The sequence below is a fragment of the Osmia lignaria genome, chromosome 16 (assembly GCF_051020975.1).
Source record: "Osmia lignaria lignaria isolate PbOS001 chromosome 16, iyOsmLign1, whole genome shotgun sequence".
Lineage (NCBI taxonomy): Eukaryota > Metazoa > Arthropoda > Insecta > Hymenoptera > Megachilidae > Osmia > Osmia lignaria.
This window is the reverse complement of record NC_135047.1, coordinates 2,634,090-2,646,147: the sequence shown is the minus strand read 5'-3', so window position 1 is coordinate 2,646,147 and position 12,058 is coordinate 2,634,090. Positions and strand designations below refer to the sequence as shown.

The window sequence follows — 12,058 nt, the reverse complement described above, 5'->3', positions numbered from 1 at the left end:
GGAGAAATGCGATTTATAATTAACAAGGAATATTCTATCCTAACAAATTTGTCGCTCTACTGCTTGAGGAAATATTCAATTTAACCTTTGATGATTCAAACTATCTGATATAAAAGAATGAATTCTAATACTATTTATATTTGATTCTAATTCTAATTTTTGCAAAATTCGATTAATAAAAAGCAGATCCAAATATTTCCTTCTAAATAATAATTAAAATATTTCTCTAGGAAAAAAAAATTAGAATTAAATGAGAAAGGATAAAATAACTCAAAGTTCGGTCTCATATGGTCGAGAACATCTATACGTAAATATTAATATCGTAAAAGAATCGCGTCGCAATCTCCGCGGGCGTATTTATTCTCAGCCCCGTGGGGAACGCATCAAACGAGCCCAGTTCGTCCTATTTCGATTTCAAGTAATTCTAGCCACGATCCAATATCGGTGAGCCATAACTCGAGCCCGACAAATCGCAATTCATGCACACTGACTACCGTACACCGTCACGGATGGAGGTATTACGAATTCCGCCGGATGTGCCTCACGAAAGATGGAGATGCTACACTGGGTGTTTCAGGAAAATAGGTCAACAGTTTGAGAAACGATAAGATAGAACACTGCAAGGTAATTGTGACAATCAGCGTGTCATTTTTCTAAAGACGATATGAATATTATTCAGAATTTGGAAATGGAAAAGATATTAAAAGAGGACGATTATTAATTAAAATTTAATCTAATAATATAAGAGCCCATTATTCTCCAATAATTCTCTGTATTTTTAACAGCCAAAAATTGGGAACCCTATGAACTTTGCTTCTTGTAACGTGTCGATAATATCAGCCATCAAGATATTGACCTTTCACCATGGAACAGCCAATATAAGCGGAAGTTACGTTCCAAACGAGCTAGGTTCATGAGTCATTAGTAGAATCGCGTTGCTGCTAGCATTACCAGCTCGTTGCATTCAAGAATACCGATAGTTCGATAATTCGAGCGTGAACGTGTTTGTGGCGTGCCAGAACATCGCCATTCTACACTCCGGCGTTGGAAATTCAATTTCTGACCAATGGGATTCCAGTGAAATTATTCGGAATTTTTAATCAATGCAAGGATACCGTTCACTGCTCCCAGAGAAGAACAATGGATTTAACTTGTTAACACTTTGATTGCCACTAAAATGAATTTTATTCCATTAATTAAAAGGAAATCATCAGAAACATGGTATTTCACATTAGGAACAGTTAGATTACTAAATAATTTTTTAAATAAAAAAAGATATATTTGTTTTTGTACGCGAATTTATATTTTATCGAACGTGTTAACTCGTCATTTCCACTTAAGGTAAACGATGAAGCTGAAGCAAGTTGTTTTTACGAATGCCAATCGATAACGTGGCTCCCACCTCGAAGTTTAATGAGTGGAAGCAGCTGTCCAGGTGGCATTAGTCACCGTAATTTGCGGTGCACGCCCTGTTTCACCTGTGTGCAGCCGTGAAAATGAGAGAACCCTGATGCGCTGCGTACGTCACACGCTATCTACCAAAATAATTTTCTGAACACCCTTATAAAGTTTTGATAAAAGCGATTTTTGAAAAAGGATTACATATAAAGTAACCTTTGACTGGCTTGACGTTCCACCAAGTGGAGAAAATAATTAATTATTTTAATTAACAGCTCGATTAACGCTAAATATACAATTCATTCGTGATTGGAGAGACAGAGACCGCATTTGAACCTGAACTGCAAGAAGCTTCGAAACATTGTTCGGAATTAATTCCTGTTGCAATGAGTGCTGCACTATAACGACGACTGCAGTTGCAACCGCAACATTTTGAACCGTACACCGAGTTAACGAACTTTGCTGCTTCAAAGCATGCTCAATTCCGACTGATTGCTTTGAAAATATACTAATACCATCATCGATAAATTGCCGATACTAAGTTTTCGATACTCTTAATTACAAACGTAACTCGGACATTTCATGATAAAGGAATACAATATTACGGAGTTGAATGTTGAGATGTTTAGAATCGAGAAAGCAATTTTCAAAATGAAGAAATCAAGAAATCAAATGAAAAATGTGATTGGGTCAACTATTACATGTTGCAGCATGAAAATATAATCAGGCTACAGGACAAATAACATTGATTCTCAACGGTTGCTATTATTGGACAATTGGTTGGACACCGTGGAATCGGTGGTCGCGATTTTACCTTTCGTATTCGATTCTGGGATTTATCGAGCGGTTGATTCCAATCAGTTATCCTACTGTTTATGGAATAATCAATGACACTAGCGCACTCATTAATTACTATCGTAACGCAGAAATGCTCGTTTTTGGTGTTGAAGGTTCATCTATTTATGAAATTTATGATCTCTCAATAAATTTGCAAAAGAATTTGTAATAACCAATAAATGGCCTTTGGAAAATTGAAAACGAATCAACACCACTGAGCGAAACTGCGCGAAAAAGAATAAAAGCAGCTAATTATGCTAATATACAGACCGGCAAACAATATTATAAGCTAATTTCCCAGAATCGTGGATGGTCACGAAGGACACACAGGTCGTGGATTAATTTCATCGAAATGGCGCAATAGACGGTCCTGCTGCAATATCAATTTGACCCCGCGACCGGTTCATCAGTTACACGGAACTGTAAACAAAACGCGGCCGTACGGATTCCGTTCCTGATCATCGTCATGAATTCGTTACTGCGAGCCGTTTAATCTGCTCATCATCGAGAGGATTATTTAAATAACCTGATTCGTTGAAAATCATTCGCGGAACCTCGTCGCGTAATTATCACCAAATGGAAATTTTATCATTATTCTCTACAATTATCTTTTATAGAGAACGATACGAAAAAAAATATAAAGACGTGATTAATGTAATGAAATGATTTGAATAAAAACTAATGAGAAACTTGCAAATATCTTTGCAAAATATTTTTGTTCGATGAAAAAGAAAACCAAACGATTCGATTATTATTGGTTTTCATAGATGAGATTTTAGGTTCCTATGGGAAATAATACAGAAATAGAAGCTGATGGACGGTATCAATGCATCTTCCTTTTAATGGATGTACCGATAGAAGAACAGCATCGACACACTTTTATGGCGATCAATCGAAACCGTAAAACCTTCCGTACGTACTCAACACGTGACCTATACAGATCTGGTTTTCTGTCCAGACCACAACCGTTATAACATCTCGAAGAATGTTACGAGCTCGTCGCTCTTGAATCGTGTCCATCTTGTTTACGATCGAGACGTGTTGATTCGCGGGGAATCGTTTTCACTCGTAACACGAATGATAAATTTTGCAAAACTCGAGATATCTCGAGAAATATGGAACGAGACGCGCGACGAGAGATAAATCTTTGAATTTAAACTACGCTTCTTAAATTTATATAAATTCCCACGATTTCGCTTGAAATATATTAACAAAAATTGAAAGCTACGTTAAGACAAAATTTCGATAAGATATTGAAAATGTGCTCGCCTGATCTGTTATTAATTGGAACTTAATGAAGCACAAGGAGACAAATGATAAAAATGATTGATCGATTTGCTTGAAGAAAAATAAGACTTACCTTAAGCTGATGTTGCGGTCGTCTGAGAGCACCCTGGTCCCGTCGTCCACCTAGTCGATCAGCTTCCGCTTCCAATCCTTCCATCGAGGACTCAGCTTCGCTCAACCAAGCCAAGAACTTGTCCAGGGACCGGTCGAAGTTGTGGAGGGAGTTCATCTCGGAATGCAACAGTTTTCCACGATTGATGATGCTGAGACCGATCGAACAGGCATAATGTCACGCAACCGCGAAACCCACACACATTTAAATTGTTGCAATTAATTCTAAAAAAGCGATTAACACGACTGCGACTGCTACGTTAAACCTTTTCTATATTATTTTATGTTTCTAATTTTGAAAAGAAGTACAATTTTAATAAAAAAATATAAGAATTGATAGACTTAAATATTTAAAAGATATCAATTATTATTAAATATTATTAGTAAATTAATGTACAATGTAATTAACTGTGTTAATTCATCTAATTTTCTATTAAATGAACGATATAGCAATCAATTCATCCTTTTGTTTTAAAAGTTTTTATAAAGCATTATTTTTATTCTTCACGAACGTTATCTATTATTGTTACAATGTTTAATTATATCTTCTATGCATAATTTCAAGCATCTAATATGAACATTTCTAATTAGATAAATAAAAATGTTTTTAATAAGATGAGTGATGGATTCCTATGGAAATTTAGGTTCCATTCATATATAAATGATGTGATAATCAACGTGTTAAACTTTCTTAGAATTGATACAAGTAAAAGAAAATCAAAATTAAAGTTTTTAATGTTTGACTTACCTGGTGTTCAAATTGTTGTATCTCTGATTAATAGTTTCAGTCATTTTCTTTACACGAGTTGTATCATCCTCTTGGTAAATGGCAATTAATTTCTGTGTCAGTTGATTGAACAGTTCGATCTGATGCTTGTATTGGTGCAGTTCAGCATGGAATGACTGCAAGCATAATTAAAATTAAGTCATTAATGATGGGTCAAAATAACTCGACCATTTTCAAAGAGTTAAAAGCTTTCTGATCACTAGAAAAACGTTTTCGATCAATAAATCAACTTCTTTCTTAACAATCTCACTATAATTCCTTACAATTCGATACAGAGAAAAGACAACATTTGACGAAGTAACCACGAGGATCGATGCGAAACTCTAGCAAGAAAAGCCTGAATCCTGAAGATACACCGACCTCGTCGAAATAAATTATTCCATGAATATCTCGTTCGTCTCTTTTGAATGTAAACAAAGTACCTACCCTGTAATGTACACTATACTACGATCTAGCGTTGATTGGAACTTTGCTCGTTTCTTTTACCTCCCTGGTCGGCAATATTTTTCTCTCAAAGATCCACGTTATTCTACTACACAAAGGGACGATGAAAAGTCGGTGAAAAAGAGGTTAGTAGCTACTGGATGAATACCGATCCGTTGCTTCTCTTTAATCGTGAGTGAAGCCATAACGAACTTCGAGTCTCCCCACGGACATTATATCTCGTGGATATTTCTTTTATATCTATTATTTTCGCAGTTACACGGGAGACTGGATTCTACGAGAAATTTTATTTGCTTTTATTTGTAATTTTCCGACGGTGTAATTAGATTACAAGATTATTGGAAAAATTGGCGGGTAATATTTAATACCACAGAGGGGGCATTTTTCAGCGGCAGGAAGTCAGCACTCGAGGAAATGAGTGCGTGCGCTAGAGTGTTTAACACCTCGGCACGTGTGTGCCTATATTATGGGGGTGTTTTTAAGGGTAGAAGTTTTCGAGTACACGGAAATAGCAAACAAACGGAGATACCATCTGAATGCTGGAAATGTTTCTGTAATTAAATAATTACGGAAATATGTTGCTTTTTACAAATTCTTTAAAGGGAATGTCTTTATTTAGAAATTTTCAAACTACCACTTTGAAACTTTTTAAGATAAATCTGACAATCTAATAAAATATGCTCATAGCGCAAAAGGTTACAGGAATTTCTGGGGTCAGCCGATCATTTATCAAACTTCCAATCTCATGAAACGTGGTTTAACTCTCGACCAGAATCGCCTACTTTCCGCTTAATACAAGCATTGACGGGTGAGAAACGAATAAAGAGAACGAGCCCCGAGCTTGGTTCGCGGGGTTAATGCAAAAGTTCCAGGAAGAAGAAAGGGAGAAAAATGCCAGCATACCTTTTGTTCCCGTAGCTGAGCTTCGAGAACGTCGGCTGTGTGGCCCACGGCCCGCATTTTCTCCAGCCGAGTTTCCATTCGCGCCAACCATACCTCCACCTCGTTCCTCTTCGCTTCGTATCTCTGGCTGTCACCGAGCATCGCGTCCAACTCCGTCTTCCTTTGCATCATTTTTGAGTTCATCTCGTCCCAGTGCTCCCTCAGCTTCGTAACTGCAACAGCAAATCATTTTACAACATAATTATGGGTCGCAAAATGACACTTCAGTCAACGACAAAGCAAGTTTATGGGTTCAGAAACAATGATTATTTTTTCAGAAAATTTCAGGATCGTAATTATTCACCCTATCAGCTGTCAGAACTGATACAAAACAGTGAAGTAGTGTTCGATGATAAACTGGAGATTGATTAATGTCTCTGAATCGAATTGAAACGTACTGTCTTCGATGAAGATCGGTGATAGAGATAGCGGACGTTTTTCATGACGGCCGATGATTTATGCGCTTACGCGGAGGAGCCAGTTGTTTATTGTTTCCCTATAGGGTAGTAGAGTGCATCAGGGGAGGATCGATGGGTAACGATAAATTGACTTGTTAAAAAATCATAAACTGTGAAACTGATGGGGAAATAAATGTTTATGGATAATAATTTCATTTTCCTCTTTTCACTATCAAGAATCTCAGTTCTAATATGTTTGTTATTTTTGCTAGATAATCCAACCGTGTTTTTACAATTTTGTTTTCTCAAAATTAGTTTAACCTAATTTCTTGTAAAATCACAGCTGATGATCGCCTAAGATTCTGTCTCTCAAATTAAAAAAAAAATTATTTGAAAATCTATCCAAGCTCGTTCTTTCATCTTTCCAATACTTGAAACAGGATCCGTATGAATAAATAAACGTATCGTAAAGCTGTTTAAAATGCATTCCAATTAATAGATCGTTTCAGTCACAAGAATCACCTTGTTCTCTTTCGATGAATAAATAGAATGAAAGAGGTTTTAAATAAAACCATGAATCGCACGATCGATGTCTTTCTTTCTGTTGAAATAACTGCAGATAAAATCCATCGATACAAGCAGCAGAGACATGTTCACTAAGCGTTTGCGAAAGCTCGTTAATCGAACAGGAAGAAACGGGCCACTGGCACGTGTTCACCGTTTCAAGAAGCACTTCTCTAGAAGCGGAAGCCCATGTTGAAATTCGCGGCAGGCGCGAGGAATCAGCTGGAAAGTGTCCAAGCTGGAGCAGCTTAGGGCACAGCTGGGAAAGCAGGCGTAAAGCACTGGCAACGTTTCAACATCCGTGTAACAACCAAATTTCCACGCGTGTACAACTCGGTTACGTGTACCTTTGATAATACCACGCGTGTGCATCCCCGTTTCGCAACAGGGTGTCGGCAAACAGCAGCGAAGTTTGAACGAAAACAACATGGAATAAGCTTTATCTCGCTATATTTTCAATAGACACGTGTCCCTTGATAAATTCAATCGCTTGTTTTAGGGAAAATAATAAAATGAATATTAATTTTACAACCCCGATGTTTTGAAAATTTTAATATAAATCAATTTCTGAGATATAGAGAAATATAAAGTGGACACATTAGAATTAATCAACGATCTTAAGATTTTTCACTGAGTTTGAAGAGTGTACGTGCCATCTTTAATGTCCCGTCGAACACTTGTCACGCTTCTGACGCGAGCTTAGAAGGGGCACACCCTCGTGCAGGGGTCGATGAGAGCGAATTGCTCTTGTAATAAGTCATTGAGTGCAGCCAGCGGGAGACAACCTCCTCGCCTTTCGCTCGGTGCCCCTTTACAGACTCGGGGTGATAGATCAAGCCACTTTACTTCCGGTCCCGGGATTCGAGCTCACGTAGTATTACGTCCCGTACGACTGGTGGCCCTCTTAACTTCGTGACATTAGTCTGCCATGCGTGGCTAGTCGGATTATATCAGTCCGACGATGTAGCATATGCTTCCGATTACGTGCGAATGCACTGCGATCATTATTCTTTACCACCTGTCTGCGAGAAAATTACTTTTGCTGATGCATCCAGCAAAAGAGAAAGATTAATTAATTTTTCTTTTTAATTTGTAAGATGATTATATCAGTTGGAGTAGTCGAGCACCTTGATTCATGGGATTTGAGATTCATTATATTTTTAAGTAATTATAACAGAAATCATCATAGTTTAATTATGGCCCAATTACAGACACCAAATCATTAACGATGTTTAATCAAGATATACAACTAACACCACGTGCCAATCGAACTATTGACCACCAGATATTCTCTGGAGTGGTGCGTAACCACAGTTAACGATCAAGATATTCCTCCAGGACAACGGAGCATTTAACGAGCTACCATGTACGTACGAAGTATATCTACCCGAGCGAAAATTCTGTAGAAATCTCTCCGGATCAAGGTAGAACGATATTCAGACTATGAAATAGTTGCTTCGGGCGTAGAACGTAGCGTTTCATGTTGAACAATATTACATTTCACTGAATCAAAAATCAAAGAAAGGGTATTCAGTAGCCTCAGGCAAATGGATGCTCTTTAACAGTGTCTCGAAGTGCAACTGTTACATTTTGGAGTAAGATGATCAAATGGAAGAAATAATAGCTTTTTAATATGAAAATCCTGATAAATTTTTATCGATGCATTGACTAACTAACTAATTGCAATTATAAAAGAGAAACAAGTTACAAGTATATTTGAAATGGCAGTCATGTTTCGAGTTGGTCTCAATCTCGTTAAATAGCCTCGTCGAAAGCTTTCCACAGACCCTTGGCCAAGTGGATTACCTTCGAACGTGAACTAAGTTAGAGAAGAAAGTTACACGAGCCGTTGTTCCCGAATTTAAAGATACCGCTATCCGAACACCCGTGCAAATAAAGAAAGTCATCCCACGAATCAAGGATAGCAGAATCGCGTTCCGACTTTCCCGACGACGTCATTTCTCTTTTCCACTATGTCCGTTCGATATCTCTGGCTGGAGTGTAAACAGAGTCAGTCGGAGTGTTCGAGTGGTTTTTCGAGCCACTGGGAATCGAGAAATTGAAGAAGTTCACTGGTTAAAATTCTAACGTTCGCTGGGCGAACTTAGAACGACCACCTCCTGGGAGAAACTTCAATTAAACTTGAAGGAAAATGCGAGCCTGGTTAACGAAGAAAAATAATACTAGGAATTCCGTACATTCCTTCGTGGACTAATATAAAATCTGAACCATCTAATCGAATAAATTTGTGTAATAAAAAACTTTTAATCCCACTAAACAAAGGTTACTCTCTTCGGACACCTGAAGGTACTAAAAAGTGTTTATTGCCGCAGGTGTTGAAGAAACTTCGACTCGAAACTCATTAGCTTCTCGAATTTTTGTTTTACAACCAAAGCGATAAAAATAACTCCGGTCCGACTGTGAAACAAAACTCTGACCATTAGAAGAGTTGAAACGAAATAGAGAGAGAGACGAGCGCAGAGAACTCGAGGAACGAAACTTTACACCTGACGAAATGGAATCCCCGATAAACTTTGCAGCCAGACGACTCGAAGACAACGGCTCTTCCGCTAGATTCTCCTTTCCATTACCGGACCACAGCTTTCTTTCGACGAAATACCAGCGAACAAAGAAATATACAAGGAAACATTGAAGTGAAGCCGCGATACGTGATACGAGTGCTAAAGGTAGACATTTTCGACCCGACTCGCGCGCGAATCCTCTTCATAACCGTTTCAAAAAGGTACATACGTCAGCCGTCCACTCTCTTTCTCTTTCCACGCCAACTTTTCTTTCGTATCTGCCCCTGGAAGGCGGATAATAAAGAGATTAACGACTCCCACGTGTGTGCCTGGCCGCAAAGCGCTTCGGAGTATGGGTTGCTCGTTCGCAAGACCGTTTGCGCTCCTCTCCTCGTGAAAACTTCACGCGAGATACGTGCGAACACGAGCTTACATTCGGAGCAGATTTAAAATAGTTTTTCGAGGAACCATCGTATGGAAATTAAAAGAAAAAGTGTATGATAGACTGGGGAACGTATGAAGAAGAATATTAGAAAAGTTAATTAATCCACGGTATAATAACAATTATTATTTAATCACTGTATGCTCATTTTTATACTTTTAAATCAGACTTTTCATCTTTCAAAATTTATATTTCTTTTTGATATTGGAAAATTGTTTCGTATCCTGAGTACAAAGATCGACGGCGTGAAGCAACAGGAAGAGAGGCGGATTTTCGAACAACAATCGATAGGTCGAACGATCGTGTAAACAGAGTGTTAAACGAGCAAGTTCGATCGTGGGTCGCGAGTTTCGCGCGGGTCCCTGCGGTTTCAAACGCGTCGAACTACTCCCGCACACGTTCCACACGGAATTTCATTAAGCAAACACGCTCACACGCTCGGAAACTCGTTACGCGAACCTTATTATCGCGGCACGTTACAAGGCCGAGAGGTTCGCAAAGGATCGTCGAATAAAACGGGAAAGCGGAGGGAAACGATGCACCTCGAACGAGGCGCAACAATGCTTGCAGAGAAATTAAAAGTTTCCCTGTTGCTGGAAATCGCTCGTCGACCAAGTTTTACTACGCGTGTCGAAGCAGTCGCTTTTAAACATCACCGTTTATCATACCATTCGTAATTAAGTTAAAGAGTTTTATAATCTGAACTGCAAATCACGGTCTAAATTTTCAGACTGCTCATTCCTTGCAATAAATGAAAATGAATTTAAACAGTACTTTGAACAATACTTTTAATTAGAGGCAAATCTTAATTTGACAAAATATAAATTTGAATAGCAAAGTTAATTAACATCGATTATAGTTGGAAGCAATTAAGAGTTACAAGCGAATTTAATTTCGTTCAAGCCTATTTATCAATTTTATCTTTTGTTTCGTATTTCCAGTATATAAATCATTTTTCCAATATCCCACATGGGACGTGGAAATTAACTTAATTATTCGTGTGAAATCCCAGGAACATTTGGAGAGAAAAATTTTTTGAAAACGTACAATTGCTTTAATTGATACTAATAGTTGCAATTCGAGCATTCGGGAAATAATGTCATCTCTTTCGTGTTTAAAATTGGCAGCTGATCCTTTTTTTCCTCTCACACAGTATGATTGATCGATCAAACCACTTCGTCGTAAAACTCGCTGAAATTACCCAGCGATTCGTGCAAATTGTTTGCAAATTACGATCGATTTTGGGGACCTCGATTCAAATGAATGGAAATCGAGAAAGAGAGAGAAAAAAAACGAAGGCAAATTTGATGTCCCTTTCGACGACTCGAATTCGATTGCCAGCTTTGTGCATATTTTAACCATCCACGATTGAGAAGAGCAATTAACAAGAATTTATTTAAATGAAATATCCAATTTGCATAACCTCCGACAGCTTCCTAAATAATTTATGAATGAATTCTTTTTATTTCTGTCAGCTCTTTCTTTAATTACAGAATTACTCTATCAAGAATTATTTAACTTCTAAATGAAAATTAAGATCCAGAAATGAAACCTGATCGGAATAAAGCTGTCCCAGCACAGAAAAGCTGTTTTCTCTTCTTCGAAAAGCATGAATTAAAGCAGCGATGATTCATGTCCCAAGAGTGTTGAAAATATCCATCCTGATGGTGTACAAACGCGAGTGTGAAGGAACTTAAGACAAACTCAAACGAGGTTAAACTCGGCACACAGTCTGCACAGAGTATGAATTTAGCCTATGAACGCGTAAATTCGTAGAAACAGTGTGTGCCGACGGATTTCCCAAGAATCAGAGACGATTCACAGAGCAACGACAAAGAGAAGAGACCCTGGGAACTTTCAGTTGGTTTTAATACGATTAGATCGTAAAATGGCAACGAGATGAATCAACTCCTCCCCCGCCTTCCATCGGTGTTCAGACAAAAGACCGAAATAAATAATCCTTTCGAAGCATGGATGAATTTATTCTTTATGAACCTTGACCATTTTAGAATTTTCGAAAATTAAATAACTCTCTGCATTTATAGAGAAAAAGCGACAGAAATACTGCACATTGTATTATCAAAATAACAGAAGTTGGAGTTTGAGAAGTAATTTAATCAGTGTTTTTCCATTTCATTGAAAATAACAACAGAGGCGGAATTGGGGACCTCTCCATCCGCCGTTCCAGAATTCTTGGAGCTTTTAATCTCGTATATTAAGGTACTAATTATTTATAATGTTCGAGATACAAAAAACAGTACAATTACGTCACTAAGTCACGTCAGGCTTGATGTTTCGAGATCAGCCATCCGATATGCGAGAGTTA

General features: G+C 37.9%; 1 protein-coding gene across 3 annotated transcripts in view; it reads right to left on the bottom strand.

Annotated features, from left to right (window-relative positions):
• The window catches only part of LOC117600812 (dystrophin, isoforms A/C/F/G/H), a 346,950-nt gene that overhangs the window by 217,546 nt on the left and 117,346 nt on the right, over window positions 1-12,058 (bottom strand). For all 3 annotated transcript variants that reach the window (XM_034316725.2, XM_034316729.2, XM_076692879.1), the window contains 3 exons: window positions 5,768-5,979; window positions 4,382-4,536; window positions 3,596-3,785 (listed from right to left, as the gene is read on the bottom strand). In XM_034316725.2, the coding sequence (XP_034172616.2) occupies window positions 3,596-3,785; window positions 4,382-4,536; window positions 5,768-5,979 (557 nt within the window). The remainder of the gene's footprint in view (window positions 1-3,595; window positions 3,786-4,381; window positions 4,537-5,767; window positions 5,980-12,058) is intronic.